We start from the raw sequence: 22715 nt of genomic DNA, 5'->3' as shown, positions 1-22715 counted from the left end.
CCTCTGGTTAACTGAGTTATTGCTGTAGACAACTTCATTGCATAGTCCCTTACGTGAGATGATCAGCGAATCCTTCCTATTCCTAATTCTTCTGGAATGGCTTCCAGTCTCAAAACATCAGCTTCAAGTGGAAATTTAATCAATGTTCATAAAAGACAATAAGACAAAATTTAACACTTGTAACAGCGGAACAATTTAGACATACTTTATTTAGAGATAACTTACTTACAATCTCTTTGTCTAGTAAACTTTTCCTTGTCACTCCCATTGCTCAGAAGAGTTTAATTTTAAAAAGGTGCAGAATACAGAAGTTTGCCATTCAGTGGTTCTAGCTTGGAAGAAGTTTTAAAGGAAACAGATTAGCTGCTTAGAAGCGGTTATAATCAGAAGAGCAACAAGGTAAACTGGAAGCTTCTTACTCAGATCTGCTAGTTTGTAGTCTGCGTTTCCTCTTATCTTTGCAACTGTGAGAGCATTTCAAAACCCTCATAGAAGTGATTGGTCTTCACATTTATCATGGCTGCAGGGCTAAATTTAGACTTCAGGCCAAGCTTAATTTTAAGTGCTGAAAACAAAGAAGCTTTCTCTGACAGGTTAATTGAAATAAAGCAAGCTGTTTAAATCTGCCCAAGGATACGCATGTCAGTGGTAGTCTTAGTGGCAACATTTGGTGGGCAGTGTGCAGATGAGATGGTCAAATGGAGGCAGCACAGAAAGCAATTTTTTTACGCAGCAAGGACATCATATACATACTGTTAGGTAAGCTATATGCACATACTTTTAGCCCTAAGGAACCAAATTTAGCTCAGACTAATATATTGGTTCTGCTCTAGCTTATGTAATTCTTAACTAAGGGTCACAAAGTAAACCTTCGTCTGCTTTTGTGAAACTAAGAGGTGCTAGCTCAGGGATATATTTCCCTACACTTATAGGATTACTGGCACAGAATCCTTATAAAGCATCGTGGAGCTGGGAAGTAGGGAAAGGATTTTGGAGGACCACGTTGCCACTTACACTCTGGGGTTCAACTAAAGAGTTTTAAATAGCTGCATGCAGTAGCAGCATGACTGCAGAAGGTCGCGCTTGTAGCCTACAGGGATGTCGTAGCAGGGTGTTAAGGAAAAGCCATTCATATAGCAAACTCCTGAATCTCCGGACTGGGGACACTTGGAGGTGGATCACTACGATCTGCATAGTTTAGAGAGCTCTCTTCTTTCACACATACTATAAGTATGGGATTCTATGGTGCTGATTTTAATACTGAACTTGTTAATCTGTTCAATCAATACAAGAAATGCAAAAAATATTTTAAATTTGGAACCGGATTAAAGAAAATAATTCTACCCCATTCTAAGTCAGTGGTAAAACTAGTAATTTCTATAAGGTTATCGGGACCCCAAGACCATGTGATAAGGTTTCAATAAACACTGAAGAAAACAAATACACCTGACACAAACGAGAGTCTGGCCCAAGTGACCCACTAGTTTGCCCAGCCCAAAACCCTCCTGAAAACTGCACAAAGTGCTGCAGAGAGGAACTGCGCAGGACAGTACAGAGAATGCTGACAACTGGGGATGTTTTCTGGCACTATACCATCCTAGATGTAGCTGTAACTACCTACAAAAAGCGACTATTGGCTGGTGGGACACAAAGAAATTAACCTCACATAGCCACCTATGTTAAAGAGATTGAAAGAAGATCACCCCGTCAGCATCCTTTGTTTTTCCTTCTGATTTGTTTCAAGACTGATTAGCCATCAATTAGAAATAGGTCTTTCAGTCCCGACAGTTCTCTGTCACCTTTTGAATCAATGAAAATGTTTTCTAAAGTCAGGCAGCCAGAGCACAGCGAGGCAAAGGTATCCTGCCTCAAGATAACTCCAGGAAAGGAACCACTGCTGTTAAAGGAAATCCATGATAATTTTCCAGAAAGGCCCAATATTAACTCTTCATTTGTTACGAACATCAAAAAAGAAACTGTCACTTGCATATATATATACACACACATAAAACATATAACATATACATATACATATCACTTGTATATGCATATGTATACATATACATACGAAATATATCTATATCACTTGCACATACATATACATATAGAATAGTGTCAGACATTAAAAAATGCCTGAATGCTGACAATTATGTGCCTTCTCAATAATTTGGACTTACTACATGGTAAGAATTAAATGTTTTTAGCAAGAACCATTCTGAGATTGAGTAGCTTTTCAGTTTTTCTTCAAGTACTGGTAAAATTTATACGGGAACCTCACCTAATTCCTATGACTTTTCACAGTGCTAGCTTTAGCCTCGCATGTTAAGGAAAAAAAATCAGAGAATATACTGTATTGTAGAGAAAGCTACAGTTTGGCATATGGCTATACTATACTATCTTTGACATGTCTGTACTAGGAAAGATAATGTAAGTATGACTTTAATATTACTTCTGACAATACGAAATAAGACTTAAGTGCATGAAATACAATCACATCACTGACTCTTGATAATGCTCCACTGGTTACACTACTGTTATTATGAATTCTTAGAGCACAGCCTATATAATTCTACTTTACCAGTACTGTTTCATGGGTTTGACTACAGGTCATGTGCATACATTGCTGGTGCTTTACTTGCAAAATTAGTCTTATATATGAAATGTTCAAAAAGCCTGGCCTAAAGCCACAGTATTCTCAAAAATACTTAGTTTTTACTCTTTGGTCTTTGTCACAGCCACTAAAACCATTTTAATAAGAAAGGCTTAATTCTCTCATAATAAGTGTAGACCACCTATCTTTGTTTATGTATACATTCATTAACTTACATGATATTGAAGTTCCAGTTACCATGTGACAGGTCAGTATCTACCACTTTGAGCACAGCTTTACACACGTTGCGTAAGCCAGGGCCTTTTATTGCTCAACAGTATGCCAGCTTAGTAGAATGAAATATTTTCTATAGCAAACACATTGTTAGAAAACAAACCAAACTACTGAATCCAAGCTGTCAAAAGAAGATGAAATACATGTCCTGTGTGGTCCATGCCACCACACATAAAACCAATAATAATTTCACTTTTGCAGGACCAGCTGATGTGTTTAATTTCTGTATCAGTTGCTTTTCAGTTTACTGTTCTAACATTACACCAATATATTCTTAGAAGTGGTATGTTGGAAAGGACACTGTAATTTGGTGCAGGCACTGTTCATTAATACTTCTCATTTCTTCAGTTTCAAAGAAAGAAGGCAGCTTCTCAGGAAACTACCACTACTTAAAAGTTCCCATAATACATGGGATTTGTCCTATTCTGATTTTCTCTCTTCAATTTTATGCAACGCTCAATGGAATTTCTCATCTCTCATACACATTTCCTGTCTTAGATCCTGGTCACCGTTTCTCTCCAAACAGAGCAGACCCTCCTGCGAAGAATAATAAGCCACTATTCAATGGCAGCGGGCACAAGGTGGAACACGGGAAGTTCCAGCTAAACGTGAGAAAGAACTTCTTCCCTGTGCGGGTGCCAGAGCAGGGGCACGGGCTGCCCAGGGGGGCTGTGGGGTCCCTTCCCTGGAGACATTCACCCCCCGCCTGGACGCGGCCCTGTGCCCCTGCTCTGGGGGTGCCTGCTCACGCAGGGGGGTGGGACAAGACGGTCTCCAGAGGTCCCTTCCAACCCCCACCAGTCTGTGATCCTGTGATACTCTTTTTGGAACCACTTTAAATTAGGTACTAGCCAGAATTCTCTGAAGGTGAGTAGGTGAAAAGGAGAAGGGAAGAATACTGTCCTCAAGAAATAATTTTTTCAAGAAAGCATTTACCCTCCTGAGCAAATTTGTGTAAATCAGTATCAATATACTGTGTCAAAGACTATTTTATGATTGAATGACAGTTCACTATATGGACTTTACTGCTTACAGCAGTTTGCAAGTTTCCTTGCAAACGTTAAGGAAAATAAAAGTACTTTCTTTCTCAGGCTTTTTTAAAGATTCTGGTTACTCTGAGAACAATTCCTTCCCATTAATTACAAATTACTTCATTTTGCCACCAAGTTGCTTCCTTGTCTTCTATGTCTCAGTGCATTCTCATTTCCCACCGCTACATACTATTATTTGAAGGAGGAAAAAGCTCAGTTTAATCATAAATAAATGAAATAAAATCAGGCTAAAGACTGTGATTAGCCAGAGCCACTACCACAAACTCAACTGTCAGGAGAAAACCATGTTCTTCATCTAAACCTTTAATTACTAATTCACAGATTATTAGTAAATTTACTACTTACTGAGCAAAATTAACTTGTGTTAATCTTTAAAGCTATCAGAAATTTTTAATAGCAAACATGCATGCTCTAAATCCAAATCACACAAATTTCAATAGCCAATCTTTCCTCGTCCTACTCTGTGGCCACAACATAAATGAAAGTATATTCCATTGAACTGTATCTATAAGTAACAGTGAAATTTGCTACCAACAGATAAAATACTACCTATATGACAATACAAAGCAACTAAGTCAAGAAAACAGATTTGTCAGAATGATGACAAAAACCAAGCTTAGTATTTTTCAGAACAGTCAGTACCTGTATTTTTCTTTAAAGCAAAAGGATTTAAAAGAAAGGTGTAAAGGTCTGGTTAAGAAATACAAGCTGACAGCAAATTATGTACCAAGTTTAATTAGAGAACCCATGGCAGCTCAAACTGTATACAGGAAAAAAGTAGAGATTAGATCTGAAAGACCTGTTAGTGTAAATATGGCACCATTTTCTTTAAGAGATGGTCTGACCTGATGAAAATTCTGACTCCATTAAAGTTGAAGGGAGTATTGCCACCGACTTAAGCGGAGCCAGGATTTCATGAACTGCGTGTTCATTTACATCTGTTTACATCGTCTGCTTTTTCTGTCTTTCAGCAGTTCGGAATCTGCACTCCTGCGCAGAAGGAGAGTAGGCTGGAGGAAATATTTGGCGAGAATTCAGGAGCAAAGGTTTAATTTCTGTCACAGGCTTACTGAGAAAACCTGAATAAGTCACCACCTCCTTCTTTTGTGTCCAGGTTCCTTCTCAGTAAAATTCAGGTGATGATACTAAACTCCTTTCTAAGGTCCCCTGAGATCAAAAGATAAACAGGACTACATCCAGGTTTGGTTCTTTTTTTTTTTAAATTTTTCACTACTAAAAACATGCTTACTAAATTCCAACAAGACACCAGTGTGATATCCCTGAAGGCACAAGGTGAAAAACATATCTGGGAATTTTAGAACCTTCTTTTACTTAATGAGAATGTGTACGAAAGAAAACAGTCTTTTAAGATGGTAACAGCGGCGGCTATTAAAAGCATTCTGTACGTGAACACATGACTGACTACTAAGGAAACAGTTGAGGAATAAAAGTGGAAGTCCGTAATACAATTAACATGCTTATTAAGAAAAAGTCAGCATAGTGGCACCTCTACTTCCAGGTCATTCTTTGTCACAGTAGGTTGTGTATCACCCTGGAAATGTCACTAATGCTACATTTCATGAATTTTCAACATGCTCTGCATGGACAGAACACTAAGCAAGATGACAGTCTTTCTTGAATCGCTAACAGTTTGAACTTACTCCAGTAGTTGTAATTTTTTTTGGTCCACAGCCTGCAGAATGGCTGTTAACTATCTGGCCTTTCATTTTAGCTTCAATCTTGCAATGAAATGTGTGTGAAAGGTTCCCTGTGGCTACAGCTTCTATCCACTTCAGCAGAAGGTCATGCTTATGGTTTTAGAGACAATAAAAGGTTTTAGCAAATTTTAGATAAATTCTACTTCTTTCATGTTCATTACTTGACTTTTTATGAGTTTTATCTAACATAAAATCTGTGATCCATAAAGAAGGCAAGCAACAACAATCACAGTCAAACAGCTTTAAGTCAACCTAGTGAACTAGTCAACTCTGGTTCACAACTGCAGGATGAAGCTTGGGGGTTGATGAAGAAAGTTACCTCAGACACCAGATTAAAACACCCGTAGGAGCTTTAAGATCATGAAACAGAGTAGTGAAGCTAATGCAATTAATTCCAAACATGCAGAAATATTTAGCCTTTAGGAGGAGATAAAGATTCGTATCTGGTCAAAGAGCATTTATCAAATGAGCTAACACGGAATTGTCACTTTGCAAATTTAACACTACCGGTAAAACTAACAAGCGTTGCCGCAGGACCACCAGCAGTTGTTTTAGAAAGTATTGGCCGAGGATTACTATGTGTCTGCAAGTCTGGTTTTTTAGTGAAGGTGAACAATTTGGGGAAGGGTTGTTCCACGAGAACTGTATTAAGAGCTCTAATGTTGAATCCGATCATTTCAGATGCAAAACGTCCTTGCACCCCATTTCCAGTCTTGCAATTTAACTTGCAATTATATGAAAATCAAGCAGAATTGTTTCATTCTTATATAATCTAGCATTTGCAAGAAAACTATGCATCTGCCATTAGTCTCCTGTGAGGCAATGGATGGCAGAATAATAGACGAGAAACAGCCTGTAAAGTACAAGATCAACAGCATAACGCCAAAATGTGTTTCTGTTACTTCAGTCTCTCCAAAATAGAATTCTGGTATCTTAAAAAATTAGTTTGAAGAAGCCTGAGCAGCTACTGCCAGTGCCGCTCCTGTTTTATGAATAGACAGAATACTTCAAATGCAGTCCACTGCAAACTAAGAAGAAGCCAAGATGCAAAGCTGCGATCAGATACAAATAACATTTTGCGTGAAAACTGAAGTATAAAATCTTTGAGATAGACTTCATAATTCTGTGAGCTTAAAATAGTTTCTAAACCGACCAAGTCTGAATCTCAGAAGAAAATATCTGAAATTTCTTAAAACTTCGGGAAGAGTCAACAGCCTGCTTAGCCAAATAATTAACACATGAAAAACCCAGAAAACATTAAGCAGTTCTGCAATACAAAGGTGAAAAGAAAAGCTTAAAAGCTAAATATAACTACAAAGGGCTTTTATTTACCTACTTATAAACCATAGTTAAAACAGCATGAAGGACAAGAATTCTGTACTGCAAAGTGTCTTCTCTATTCTAAGGTGATATTAGGGTCAATTGACTGACAAGAGGAAAATTTTCTCGGCAGAGTGCTGGGAGCCAGAGGAGATTCATGTGCACCTATACACATATATATAGATATAGATATGAATATGTATATATACTTTTTTTAACTGTAAGAATGTTCCTACCCCTTCATGTCTAGTCTAATATTCCAAGCTGGGATAAATCAAACTGACTCAGGAAGTGATAACGAAAGGAACTATAGTATTATATAATAATTTTTGCATCTTTTAAAATATCAGGTTTTACATATTTTTCCAGCAGACTTATTAAAAATGAGAGTTCTATAGGTAATAACAAGCGAAGTGCTTTAAATAATATTTCAGCTTTTGGAATAACCATATCTGAAAGCTGTACATTTTAAGTTTGTAAATGTTATTTTACTGCAGTGTCATAATGAGCTTTGTATCAGAAAAACTGGATTACTGGAAGTGAAGAATTCACCGTAGGTTATCTTAGGTTTTTCAAAGGAAGGAAATGATACGGCCTAAATCAAGTTTCTCCTGAGCATCTACGCTTACTGGTATACTTTATCTCTGTATCCTGTCAGGTAACTGAATGTCAGCATTCACTTAATTTCCCTGAGCAGCATGGAAAAGCTTGAAATATCTTTATTTTTGTTATGAAAGTGAAATTCCTATCATTTAAGAGAATAATGAAAGCATACATTGAAAATATCAACATTTTTTTTTTAAATATATCGTATAAACATAAAAAGCACAGAAAAAATCTATTATGCTTTTAAACAGGGAAAGGAAAATATTTGCATGCACAACATTACTGTGGCACAGAAGCTGACCTTTTCTGATAATAATAGTTGCTCAAAATAGGTTAATTTCACAGACTGTGTTTCTAAGGGTTAGTTTCACATATGAATTGTGCTTGTGTGGACAATGCAAAATTTTTACATTTAATTTAATTTTCTAATCTCACTTCTGATTTAAGGCATTGATCACAGTCGCCTGTGTACTGGATACTTAGTTCTTCAGGACTGTTATAAATTTGTTGTAGGATTTTTATCGTTTCCGTTATAGTCTTTATATGGGGCCACTTTCAGCAGGATAATTTTAGACATAAGCTTCAGTTCAGAAAAGTAGACATTTATATGGGCAGGTTACGCATGTGCATATGTATTGAACTGGTGCCACATTTGCTAGTGCAATTTTCTTAAGTAAATTAATTTATGTATCTTAAAAATAAATACTATTTCAAACTGGTCAATTTGCACGCTGCATGCACACATACATAAAGAATTTATAATGCTGAACATGTTGCAGTCATATTTTGCCCTTTCTTTCACAGCTTTTCCCCCTTTGATGCCAGTGTAATTTAATAAAGGATAACATGGCATTTCCTACAGCTCCCACATACTTTCTTAAGTGTTCAATTTATTTTTTTATTCTGAAAGGCTTCGTGAAAAATACACAGTAATAATTCATGGCTATTTTGTATCCTAGAGACATGACCAGGATTTACATTATAAACCACATTATCCGTGAATGTTTTGCGGTAACTGAAAGAATCAAACCGTCTTGCTCTTCTTAATTGTTAACGTGAGTTATACTTTAAGAACAGTACAAATAATATTATTTCTTAGTTGATTTCATATAAAGATTAAAAGGCGAAGTTATCACTGCTATCGGTCAAATGTGTGTACCATAAAGTGAATGTACCACAGAAAGTACGATGCAGAGGCTGCTTCATGTTCTGTTTTCAAACTAAAAGGTGATGCATCACCAACAACCCAGAAGAAAATTACTGCATTGCCTTCCTCTTTCTCTCCCCTATTTTGCCGGATTTTAAAATGTGCATTATGATATCATGGAATCAACGTGAAAGGAGGCTGTTCTCTCCAGGAAAAAGTCCTGAATACGGACACACACCCCAAGTTCTGTGTTTTTATAAGGAGAGGAAAGACAGACACCATCTGAAAAACATTAATAAATCAAAGATAATTTGAACTCATGAAAAGTTTTTGGTGCTTAAGCATAACATACTTAGGAGGCCATGAGTTTTTTAGGGAATCCGGTGATCTTGCACAAACATGTACTGAAGTCATGGACAAACTGCACAAGGTCAGTGACAGAGGGACAGCAATCTAAGCCTACTTGGTCAACGAGAATGAGCATTTCAAAAGACACAGAAATGTTCTCTTTAACCGAAAAACAGCCCATGATTACAAATTAACAGCTAAGCAACTGTGGTGTATGATGAGAGGTGACACTGTTTTTGTAACCCCTCAACAAATTAAACCCGAACTTTGGACTTGACCATGCAAGCTGTGGCCTACCATAATCACTGACTTGCATATTGCTTCAGAAGAAAGTTCCAGTTTGCTTAGGAATCACGATACCAAAGCAAAGCTGAACTTCTCTCCTGCATCAGAGCTGTGCTGCTCTGGCCACTGATTCTGCCCCTAATTTAAATGGAGTCCAGCTGTCTCCATGTAAATTCCAACGGCCATGAACAGCACTCAGCACTTTACAGGAGACACATAAGTACTTCACAGTATCAGAGGCCTCAAAAGGAATGTTTTGTCTTCAAATACGTCTCTTCCTCCTGTTAATACAAAACCTGTTCTTTTTAAAATATTGGCAACAACCAACAGGATGTGTTGCCTTTAAGTTGGTGTGAGGACTGTGTGTGATCCATCAAATTTCTTCTGTTTCTGTGCCACTATTTTCCTTCTGAAGCGGGGACAAGGAAACATTAGTTCCTCCTAATTTAACAAATAACACCCAGTAGAATCCAAGCTGTGAATTTCTGTACCTGTTTTTGCTTACTACTTCTTGCTACCAATCTTACTTTCAGCGCAGAAGACGATATTTTTAAAACAGAAGCTTTGGCTTTATAATCCCACTTGCTATACTTTGGTTTATGTCAGTCACATCTCCTTTTTCTGGATCGAGAAACTTTAGACTGCTGCCTCTTGATTTTTACATCTCGTTTTGTTGCAGTTGGCTCACTGTGCCTGCCTGCAAGTGTTATCTCGTATCATGTTTTCCATGACTCAGCCTGAGACATGATTTATGTGGTCCAGAACAAGGGACGAATGGAACTAAAAAGAAAGGGCGAAAAACAGAATAGGAGACTAAAATGGAAGAGCAGAAAAGACCAAGCAAGTGGTCTTCAAGGTGAAGCCTAGCATATTCATCTCTCTGTCGAAAATGAAGGATCAAATATGCCTTTGAACTGGGTCAACTGTGCTGAAGTTCTTTCCCAGTGATACTAAAAACATAATTTCTGTTAATTTCAATAGACTGGGATTTCATTTCACCTAAAAAGCAAAACCACAGTAGCTCATGATGTTTGATGTTCAGCTTGACTTGGTTTTCAGAGCTTGGGTTCTCAGTATTTTCTGAAACTTGGGCTTGTTTTATGTGTCTTGGCATGTTATATATCAGAGCAGGGACCATCCCTTGGATGACCTAGAGGCTGCAATCTCTCACTAGAATCATTCTGGTTCAAACCGGCCAAGGTCTTGCCTCTAGTTCCATAGCTCCTCCTGTCCAGCATGTGATGCTCTTCCATCACAACCTTTGGACAGCTTTCATTTCTGTGCCAGAAAAATAGACAATTTTTCCTATGCTTTTGGACAAGCATATTTGAGTCTTACTGTCTTGCAGAAGTGTATTGTTGTCTTTTTTCTCCTAAATGACATAGTGGGAGGCACTGACTGGATATTTTTTTAATGTGTGTTGCAATGATAAAGATAATTGAGGGTTCCTGGCTAGCTCAGAACTAAAAACATATCGTCTCTCATAGTACATCTACTTTAGTACGACAACAATGCACCTTGGAACTGATTAAATCTTTTTAATATAATTATTGACTTTGAATGAGTATGCTTTAAGTGATAAAAACTTCTGAAATGCTTTTCAGCCTGTCTGTAGTATATTAATGAAAAGTGAAACACAAAGAACATGGGAAAAAGGTAAAAGAATGTTGTAAGCAATGTGTTTAGAATAATTCCTGCCTAACACCAAAGACCAAAATGTTCCCTCCAATTAATACTTGCCAAAGACATTTTTTTTATGCGGCACCATACGATAAACTTACTGCAAAATAAGCATTGTGGCATTAGTTTCTGTAGCCAGGAAGTATTACGCAGCATGTTTCCTACCAAAATGAAATTTTAAAATGCTTAAAAAGTCTTCAAAACTCCCGCATAAAGTATTTTCAAACAAGTTAAGCCCAAAATGACACACAATACTTTTAATGAAAGCACAGTTAAACAGCGGAGGTTTCTGTTTCAAAATTTTTAAAGGATCAAAAGTTTTGAGTGGTGTGCATACCGTTACAGCTAAAAACAATCACAAGAAAAAAAATCCATTTAGAAGAAAAGTAAAATTAAAAAAGCCCAATCTAAAGACAGAAAACCTGATTATTTCTGTTGCTGTTACAGTCTGAGTGACCCAAATACTTGATTAAATCACAGCAGGTAAGTTACGCTACACGATATGAAACAAAAGAATTCAAAGCACGTTCCATGTAGTTAATGCAAAGAAAAAATAGAGTAATCAGCCAAATTAGAATATATTTATCTTCATGTATGTAACTGTGGAAAATGCCTTAGGCCGGCTTCAATTAGTCATGCTTTTCATAGAAGTCTGGAAATGACAAGATCCCTTGACAATTCTAAAATGATGAAGTTTTGCCCAGTAGAAGAGCAATCTCAAAACAGATTTGATCTCAGACTCCTTTCTGGAACAAGGCATGCATTTCAATGAATTATTCTTCTTCAGGGCTCTACTCCTATCCTTACTATTGTGCTGCCTCTAAACAGCACCTCATTTTGAGAGTTGCTGAGCATCTGTAACTTCAGCTAAGAACTTCAGGAAAATAAAGCTCTAATTCTGGCCATCTTGTGTGAAGTTACCAAGTCGCTTAATCCTACTGTGTCACAAACAGGAAGTTCCTTCTATATCTCAAATGGATTTATATCCATGGCATCAGTATACGGATGTGATAGAGTTGAGAGTAAAATGGGTGAGATACTGTTATTTTTCGTACATCTAATTTCACCCCATTATCTGGTATACTGACTCATACATTCCTGGCAGGATGCTTAAAGACAAGTCAGTACTCTGTAAATATCAGAAACAGCAATCTTCAACATAGTTATTTTTCTTCCAGCAATATTACTAGTGCGTAAAGAGAATTAATTTTTAGTTTCAAATTTCATAAAGTGTTTATCTCCTGAGAAGCAAACGTTTTGAACACAGTTTTGAAGTTCTCGAGAGGTTTAAAATTTGTAAATTTTATCTCTTGCAAACTGTTATTTTAAAATTATTTTCCAAATCCCACTGAAACCAGGTTAAATTAGTATTTAGCCTCCACATCAAATCATACAACCATCTAACACTATGTTTAAAAGAGGAAAACAAAGGGGTTTCCAGTTGAAGATATGACATTACTGACGACATAAATTATTTAACTTCACACAGGATTCCTCATCCTCAGGTGTCGCAATCATTATCAAATGAATTAGACTCTGGAAAGACATTGGCTTTACATTGTCATAAGAAATGCTGCAGAGATATCACAGCCCAATGGTAATTCCAATTCTGAGCTTGTACGAGTTCTGTTAAGATAAAGAGATGGAAAGAGAAAAGGACAAATGTGCGCTACAGAGAAATAAGTTAAAACCAAAACAAAACGAAACGAAGAACAACAAAGAATCCAGACACTTCTAAAGAAACATTTCTCTTTCAAAGACGTACTCCGATAGGAGAAACTTGTTTGTTGGTTTCAGTAACTATTATTCAAGTAAGGAGTGGCAGTCATCTCTTGTAAGGCTGTGGAGTATTAATGACAGACAGAAAGAAACTGAGGGTTTTTTCAGAATCTGCAGTTAAAGCCGCTCTTTTCGGCCAATTCATTGTAATTTAATAATAATATGGAATCATAGGATAATTTTGGGAATCGGAGAATAATTTTGGTTGGCAAGGTTCTCTGGAAATCATATACTCCAACCTCCCTCATGCTCAGAGCAGCGGTACGTTTAGACATTAGCCCAGTTTGCCGGGCTCCTTGTGCAGTCAAGTTTTGAAGATCTCCAAGGTGGAGGTTCCGCAGCCTCTGGGCAGACACTCTTGTGAAGAAAAATTCATTCCTCGTGTCCAACTGGAATCTCTCCTGCTGCACCTTGTGACTGTTGCTCCTTGTCCTTTTCTGGAAAAAATCCTGTCTCCTCCTCCGCAATGCCTGTTTAGGTAAGGGAGGACTGCAGTTTGGGTCCTCCATAACCTTCGCTTCCCTAGGTGGAACAAACCCAGTTCCTTCAGTCTTTTCTCCCATGTTCTATACGCCACCCACCTCACCTTTTATTTTAGTGGCTCTTCTCTGGACTTTCTCCAGCTGGGTGATCTCTTATTACCCTAACCTAGTACCCCAGGTGTGCCAGCCCACCTCCCTCAACCTGCTGGCTACACTCTTGCCAGTCAGAAATAATGTAGAAAGAGAAGGAATTTCTATTTTGTTACAATGGAAAAGATTTACCTGTTCTCCAGTTATCCGGTGTTGATACTCTAGACTTAACAGTGAGAGCAGAAGTACACTGCCTAAAGGGACTATGTTATAAATGTGCTTTCAGTGTCAATGAATTAGAGCTATTAATTGGATTTTAACATAGCGGATATGATGCATTACTAGTAAAAGCTGAGCAAAGTCAAAAGGAAGGAAAAAAACCCGAATTTTTCATTGCTTGTTTTTCTAAAGATTGGAAATGTCTCAATTATACCCAGTAACTTTATGCTATATTAAACCTAAATCTATCAGAAATTTAAGAAGACTACCATGCAAAGTCAAATTGCACGAAGCGTGACAATGGCAAAGTACTTCCTTTTGATGGTTAGTTACAACTATTTTCTTGCATTAGAAGTTACAATGCAGATGGCAAAAACAACAAAACAAACTCCTCTTTACTTTCTCTTGGTGGAATGGCATCATTATATCAGATAAATAAAATTAAACCTCAAGCCCAACTTGTTAAATGGGTGGTAAGCAGTTGAACAAAATTACAGTACTTGTATGGATGCTAAGCATAGTTTTTATGTAGTTCCTTCTAAGTCAGAGCATAACTTTGAGGGGTGTTTCAAAACCAAAAACCCCCTCTTTTACAAATGCACGCTGAATATATTTTAATCAGATATCTGATTTGTCATACTTCTAAGATTAAGACAAGAATTATTAAGTGGCGTCCTTCCGATGAGTTTCCAGTTGTAGTTTCCCCAGAATTTGTGAGACTACAATTAAAGGAAATGCCAGATCCACATTTTAGCAATGTCAAAAAAAACCCACCCCAACGTATATGTATCTCTTCATTTGCATACAAAAACCGAGAAGGGATGTTATTGAGTAATAATAATGAAAACAGTAGCTGAGTATTTAGGATGCAAAGATTGGCTGCACAGTCCAACTTCGACTGACTATGCACCAAAGGCATTAAACACTGGAGACTTTTTTTGCCTTAAACATACAGGCCTTGTTTCCTTGCCCTGCCTTCTGTCTTCAGGCCTCCTCCCCAAGTCCAAAAGAGAGATGCCTTAAACTATGGAGAAGGGGCAAGGGCAGGGGAAACAAATGGACAATGGGGAACAGAGGCATTTCATCACTTTTCACTCTGAGCAATAAATCACCCTCGTGGCTATGCTGTCCCTGGGCTTCGGGAAGGTAGCCTCTTTGGCCTCCATTACCCAAATGAACAAAAGATCTAGGCTGTTAAAGCAGACTGTGCCCACAGCATCATCTTCCCATACTGTTAAGTCTCTGCCTGTATTTGTGGTTTGAATCAGGACATTTTTTCTATTTATCTTTCAGTTTCACATCTTTTATGTTATGCAAAATTTTTGCATAACCTCAGAGACTGTTCAGATGCACTGCTGAGAGACTCCTGATAGCTGAATTTGATACCTACATATTGAACAGATACATCCGGACAGAGAAGAGAAGGTACTATGTCCTACTGCTTGCAGGACAGACGATTTCCACAGGGCTGATACTGCAAGTTTTCAAAAGGAATTTAAGCCATGGCCCATTTACTTATTATACTTATTAGAGCCCTTAAAAGTTAGATTCTTGGCAGCTGCTTATCTCTACGGAAAGTCCCAGAGAGGAAGCTAAGCATGACTTCTGATAGTCAGGGCATCTGACAAAACCTGATGGGCTCCATCAGTGGTGTCTACAGTTGACAAAAGGCAAGATCTCACAGAAAGAAATTAACTTTGAGAGACTGGAGAAGTAAGAACTGGAGGGGAAACTGGAGAGAAAGTGGAAGGCTTTCAGGTAAGTTTTCTTGATGGTTTTGGCTATCAGTCAGTGCTAGTTCTGACACCTGGCGTTTCCTCTTTCTATCCAAGAGTGATGCCCATTACTGCTCTGAGCATGTAGACCAAGTGAGGGGGAGATTTTGGTATCAGAACTGCAGTTGTGAGGGCAATCTCTGGAGAGCGGACTCAGCAGAGTAGCCCAAGCCTGGGAAATAAGGATCTGGTGATGCGCCCAAAAGCTTTAGGAAACTGGAGGAGAAAAAATCACCATGGGAATAATGATTTGTCATCTTCTTACACCTATTGCCAGGGCAAGAAAATTCCCAGTCTCAAATACTTAACTTCACATGTGAACTGTCACGTGACAGTACGAGGAGAAAGGAGGGTTGCAGTCATAATTTATTTAGCTTTATTGTCAAACCTAATAGTTTGACAGTTGGCAGACATAATACTAATATACTAATACATAATAATATTTTCCAGGCTATTGATATTAGCAGTGCTAAAAATCCTTGATTTCTCTGGATGAAAAATACTGAAGTACAGCTTCTGCTGTCAAACAGCAACACTTTCAAAGGGGGTTAGGAAAAGTTGTCATAGAAGAAGACTGAATTGGTACTACTTAGTGTAGAGGTTATGTCCCAGAATGACTGACAACGGTCAGCCAGCCAACGGTCATTCAGCCCTCCTGTGGATCATCCATTCGATGGGACAGCAGACACATTGAACCAACCCAGGAACCTCCTCAGGAACAAGCTACCCACCTGCTCACTGATCTTCCTGCCACCATTAGAGTGCTGTTATTTACATTCCTACTGCGTGGAAATGTAACTCTGTACACAGTTCTTCCTTGCAAAATTCACTCTTTTCTTTCATCGAACTATTTCTTAAGTCTGCTAGACAAAGAGCGAATGGCAAGCAATTTGGTATTAAAGAAGAGGAAATACAGAAGACAAGTTAGTCATGCCAAAGGTGCATTTAGTGCAGTGTTCTGCTTCAAGCAATGGTCCTAAATAAATCTCTAGAATGAATAATAACAGGGGAAGCAGGTATGATATTATCCCCAGTTCACTTTCAGCCTACAATTATTTTAAGGTCAGTGGACTTCCTAAGTCAGATGTAATTTCACTGATTTAAACACCACCATATTTTTTTTCTTCACTTACAAATAAAAAGTAATATAGAGAGGGATCTGTACAAATGATGCAGAGGTGTCTAGAAATCTCAGTTCTTTCACTGTTTATTGGTTTAGAATTGCAGAATTGGTGCCAAAATGTTGGCATGTTGAAACAGTCTCAGAGAAAAACTTCCTTCATAATTGTAAACCGTAATCTGTGATGTGTCCTTAAAACTGAGTTTGTCACAAATGGTTTCTGGATAGATAGACAGATCATATATGCCTCACATATTAAACACCAGATGATCCAAATTTGGCAATGATTGCATGCCTGATGCCATTGTTATAAGATGCTTTATAGTTGTTCTCTGTCAACAAAGCACTAAACAAAGTTTCTCGAAGTTAATTTTGATATTGGAGTAGGACGTTTGTACTTTATGCATTGTATGCACATATACAGATACACATATATGGATAGACCACGTATACATACAGCTCTCTAGAAGATACCAGTTTTCGACAAGAGTATTAATTTGTTCAGGCTCCTTGCAGAGCTTATTCTCAAAATCACCCTTTCTGACTCATTACAGAACAGACTGGGTTCTCATTCCATAAGATTCTTTACATCTGTTCTCTTACGATACACACCTTAGAGCCTACTGTTTTTAACAGATTCCAATATTTATTGAGATAACTTATTAACTAACATGAAGCAGCAAAGCCACTGTCTGGATCACCGTAAAAAAATGTCTGTCATCTTCCAAACTGATTATGTGAGGAAAGCAAATCAGTTTTTGACATGGTAGCAAACTCAAGATATTCTTCTTGATAATCTATGACTTTCTCTACAAAAAGTCTGTTTTCTGACAGGTTCATTCTGCCCTACAGGTCACTGCATGTAAATCTTCAACAGGAAAATTAAAAAGTCCATACAAATAACTCATTTGGTGAAACGCTCAGGAGCACTTCAACACAATGTGAAAACACGATAGGAGGCATAGGCTAACCTATAAATATATCTTAGATTTTAGTCGCAGAAATTCTGAAAGAAATATGAAGTTGTACTCAGTAGCTTTAAAACAACCTTACCAATATATTGCTAGTGTTCTGTATCAAGGATAAAAGGTATATGTTCTAGATCAATCTTGGGTCAAGCAATTAAAGAATTTATTTCCATTTAAAGTTTTAGCCAAGATTTTTATGTTTGACTGTGTAATACATAACCTTTAGATGTCATATGCTGTCCACTTTGAATAAGGATGAGTCCTGACTTTGCTACCTGGCCTTGGCACCAAGTAGCTGCATTTTTTTCAATCTAGTATCTGTGCTCTTAAATAAATTTCCCATCCTAAAGGACAGAAGGCCACGGCCCTGAAGTAGGATCTAATCTATTTTAAGCTGCCTCACAGGCATAAAACACTTTCCTATGCAAATTCACTTAAGAGGCAACATTACTATTAAAACAATTTCCCCATGTCTTTGTTAGCAGACAAACAAAAAAAATCCTTTCCCCAAACTTACATGTGAGATATTCTGCTAAAAATATGTATACAGTTACTTGCAGTAGATATGATAACAGCACAGCCTTGAAAACTGATACAAAAAGTTTAAAATTTCAGCATGTTAACAGTAATTTAATATACTAGGTTTCTTGACTGGATAGTTTGAGCAGCAATAGCAAGATTGCAAAGCCACCTCGGTAGCTCAAGACCAAATTTAGCTACTTTTACCCTTTTAAAATGTCATTTCAAATACACTCATGAATCATATCAGTATTTCCTAATTGCTTATGTATATTTTAATCTGATTAATTTCCCCAAGTACTGGTTTTTGGTTTTTTTCTTTTTTTGAGCAGGAGCATTGTAGGTCTGCTGCTTGAACTTGGCAAATTCTTTGTTTTCTTAACAGGAAACCCAAGAAATTTAAAGTGAAATTTTGAGTTTCCTCTTCTTTCAGGTTTGCAACTGTTCTCACATTTTCCATATAGCCCAAATTAATAGAATTTGATAGAAAACCAGTTCAATTTTTACGGCCTATTTCAGACAGCATCATGATATTTAAAAAATATTTTTGTTTGGCCAAATTATATATGTTAGTCACAACAACTACTTCATTAGCTAGTGACTGCAAAGCTTGATTTCAAAAGGAGCAACACTTAAAAACTATCAACACTTATGTACCTGCCTAACTGTTACTCAGTAAACAGTTCTTAACGACCGCTTAGTTTCTACTCACATGAGTAGTTCTCCGCGACTGCTGCGTAAGTACCAGTTACTCACATGAGAACATGTAGGCCTGCATACAAACGTATGGAGGTTGAGATTCCAGCTGTCCCCATGCAGAATTGTTTCCCAGTTTCCCTTCTAGAAGGGCATATCCACCAAGAAAGTAAAGTTGAAATAAATTCCCAGTGTGATTTTAAAGTGCATTAGTTAACAAATATTAAACTCTAATGCACATGGACATGTGTTATTATGAAAATGCATCTTGGTATCTTCACTTGATCTTCTTCCACTTCTCGTAGATTTACACTATATAACGTCTATCTACCAGTACTGGAAACGGAGTGGTTTGGAAAACATCTGGAAAACGTGCAGTGTTTTAATAAATGGAATACTTTAAATCTTATCAGATGGAAAATCTTTAGTTTAGAAGCAGTATGTTGTACATGCGTCAGGGTGTTACCTGTCAGTGCAAGGACTCCTAACTGAATGCCTAATCGCTAGGGCTTCTCTTTCAACAGAACAGTGCCATGTGTTAAGCAAGATTTGCTACAGTCCAGCTGAACTATACTCGACCCATATTAGAATTTTTTTTAAACTACAGTATCATTGAAACTTGATAAACACATAAGTACTAAGAGCCTTTTAGTCCTAAGCGTTTACAGAGTAGAGCCACATTTAAAACTAATTATACATTCATTTTAATGCTGCTACCAGACTGTCTTTCTATTCCTGTTCTCTTTTGCCTTTTTATATACCCACTTCGTTTTTTTCTATAGCATTAAAAAGAGATTATGTAATATGATGTTCTGATGAATGCAGGACCTTTTCTACTTCCTAATAAATATTCAAAAATATTTTGCATACATCCTGTGAACAAGGCTTGTGAAATCATAATGGGATGACTTATGAACATTCATCTTTCCTATACTGAAGTATAATCTAGTCAACTGGATGGTATAGCAAATCGTCCTGACACGTTTATATTAATGCATATTTAAATGAGAATAAGAAAGAAATAGTCAAATTTATGTTAAAGACTTCTAAAGGCTTAACAGCATCTTACTAAGTATATATGTCAGCTTAATCTAATCCTCCTACTTCTAACACGGTCTGTGGTCTCAGCACGGTGCCCATAATGCTCTCGTATGTTATGAGGGATTGCCTCTAAGAAGTTCACCATCAGGACTACACTTTGTTCAATAAAACTTTACATCTGGTCTTAGGATGACAGAAAGCTATCTCTTTCAAATTTGCATTACAAACCTTTAGCTTCTTTTGACATCAGTAACACCGGCTATAATAATTTCCAATAACCTGTCACAATATGCAGAGTATACATATTGCTGGTTCTCATCTTACTGTGTCAGGTACAAACAAATTTCTCTAATTTATTTGGACGGTTTTAAATAAATGACAATTTCTTTGCACCAAAAGCACTCATCTCATCAGAGACTCATTTGGCAGTATTTCTTCTTTTCACTCCAATGATTTTAAGTTCTAATCAGAAAAAAGTACCTTTATTCTTTTCCATGCTTTTGCTAGAGGAGACAATACATTGCAACTCAAGATCTTACAAGAATTATTGACTGTTTGCTGATCTTATGACATGATGGAAGTCCACCTGAAATCCAGTAAGACCGGACTAGTTATCTCCTCAACCATCTCTCTTGATTTCTGAGACATGATAATTTCTCTTTTCCATTATAGATACATCTGTCTGATGTGCTTCACATTAAAAATATTTGAATAGCAGTGTCTAGCATCCCCTGCTATGTTATTAATATTATGTTTCCCACGCAGACAATGCATCTGATGGTAGTCGAAGACTCTAAAAGGACAGACCTACTTGTGTGATTAACGATGTCTAACACATGTCGGAGATCAAACATGTCACTGATGGATCATCATACAGATGTTTAGCAACCAGCACTACTTGAGCTGAATTAATAACTGGCAGCTGAAAAACTGCTCTCTCAATATAATTTGTGTTCCGCAGTCTGTTCAAGGAAACAATATTTTTTAAAAGTTTGTGTATTAGGCCTGCAGATTTCCAAGTCAAGATCAGTACATTTTTGCTTTATCCTGTGTTCTAGTCAAATGCTACTCTGTGTTTGAATGACAGTTTTACCAACTATCTGATCAGTAGCTGTCGTGGTTTAGCCCCAGCTGGCAACCAAGCACCGCCCAGCCACTCGCTCACTCGCCCCTGCTGGGTTGGGGGAGAGAATCGGAAGAGTAAAAGTGAGAAAACTCATGGGTTGAGATAAAGACAGTTTAACAGGTAAAGCAAAAGCCATGCGCACAAGCCAAGCAAAGTAAGGAATTCATTCACCCCTTCCCACGGGCAGGCGGGTGCTCAGCCCTCCCCAGGAGAGCAGGGCTCCATCGCGCGTAACGGTTACTTGGGAAGGGAAACGCCATCACGCCAAACGTCCCCCCTTCCTTCTTCCCCCAGCTTTATAGGCTGAGCATGACGCCATACGGTGTGGGATATCCCGTGGGTCAGTTGGGGTCAGCTGTCCCGGCCGTGCCCCCTCCCAGCTCCTTGTGCCCCCCCAGCCCCTCGCTGCTGGGGTGGGGTGAGGGGCAGGAAAAGGCCTTGACTCTGTGTAAGCCCTGCTCAGCGGTGACTAAAACATCCCTGTATTATCAACACTGTTTTCAGCACAAATCCCAACCATAGCCCATACCAGCTACTAGGAAGAAAATTAACTCTATCCCAGACAAAACCAGCACAGTAGCATGAGAAAATTCTGATAGTCACCTGGACATACTCTGCAACAGAAAGTAACCTTTGGAGGTACTAGAAATCACCACAGAGACATCCAAATACTCAAAATGTCTTAGGGCAAGTCTATGGAGACAGGTATGAGCAAGTTTTGGCCATGCTCAGAGCTGACAAGTGCTATTTTAGAAGCCAGTACTGTTCCCTCGTGTGACCCGGCACATTCAGATTCATGCATTCTGTAAGCAGTACAAGCTTATTTGAACCTGCCTAAATATATTATATGTATGTTTTGAATTCTATTCAGGTAATGAATTAAACTTCTGGGTAATGTAAAACATGCCTTTTTTTCTCCCTTGGCCCTGAATCCAGATTTAGGAAGAAGGCTGACAAGTTAATGGGCTGTTGCAGATGAAACATGAAGACCACCATAAGGCTCTAGAGGAAAACAGGAATACACTATGAGAAAGTGGAAGAAGCTGAGGTCATCAGAATTTAACTTTCTCTAACACCTTGGGCTGGTGTTATAGGCAGGTTAAAATATCATGGAATTCAAAAGAAAGACCTGATATTAGTTCTGGTACCCGTGAAGCACACTAAAGGACACACACATTTGCAGTAATTCTGCCAGTCAAAAAGTAAAGACTGCCAGTAATAACTAAGATAAAACATAGAATATGTCATCTTGCCTATGGACACTGTCTAGGGGATACTGAAATGAATGGGAACATCTTGGAGACCTTATACTGTGCATTTTTAACTGAGAGTTAATATATACATGTGCATACATTTTAAATTATGAGAAGTACAATTATAATAAGAGTACAAAAGACAGAGGACATAGTTTAGTAACATGCTGCATCCTTTGGAAAGCTGAGAAGACTTCACTGGAGACTACATGCCTTTCAAGGTTCCAGGGACACTTATTAGCAGAACACTTAAATATGTCCATGTCTTAATAATATATTAAAAATTTGCCTTCTGATTTTGAATCAGAAACAGCATATATATATAATAGTCTTGTATCAGATTGGAACTATCAGTAAGAGACACTTCAGCAACAACTATTTTAATTTGAGAAATTATTTTCAAATATATAGCATATTTCTTCTTCCCATTACATGAACTTCCTGGAAATTTTTCCTAAGTAGAAAAAAGCTATTTTTAAACTCTTTATCAGTGAATTAGTGCTACTTGTAAATTTAATGTATTCTATGTATTCTACAGATTTGCAAGAATGTATTTCTTACCAGTGGGGATAATGATAAAATTGCTATAATGACAGGAATTATTTTT

General features: G+C 37.6%; 1 protein-coding gene across 13 annotated transcripts in view; it reads right to left on the bottom strand.

Moving 5' to 3' along the window:
• Window positions 1-22715, bottom strand: part of DPH6 (diphthamine biosynthesis 6) — a 208811-nt gene that overhangs the window by 16136 nt on the left and 169960 nt on the right. For 4 of the 13 annotated variants that reach the window (XR_012662249.1, XR_012662250.1, XR_012662252.1 and 1 more), the window contains exon 15: window positions 226-332. The exons of 6 other annotated variants lie outside the window; for them this stretch is intronic. Coding sequence is in view for 2 of the 7 variants with exons in the window: in XM_075103243.1 (XP_074959344.1) it covers window positions 259-332 (74 nt within the window). In the remaining 5 variants the exon portion in view is untranslated. Of the gene's footprint in view, window positions 1-225; window positions 333-6986; window positions 7140-22715 lie in introns of all 13 variants that reach the window. 3 more of the 13 variants (XR_012662251.1, XM_075103242.1, XR_012662248.1) reach the window with 2 other exon arrangements.

This window comes from Phalacrocorax aristotelis, chromosome 9 (genome assembly GCF_949628215.1).
Source record: "Phalacrocorax aristotelis chromosome 9, bGulAri2.1, whole genome shotgun sequence".
In the NCBI taxonomy this organism is placed as follows: Eukaryota; Metazoa; Chordata; class Aves; order Suliformes; family Phalacrocoracidae; genus Phalacrocorax; species Phalacrocorax aristotelis.
The sequence above is the reverse complement of the archived record's forward strand: the minus strand, read 5'-3'. Positions and strand labels throughout refer to the sequence as shown.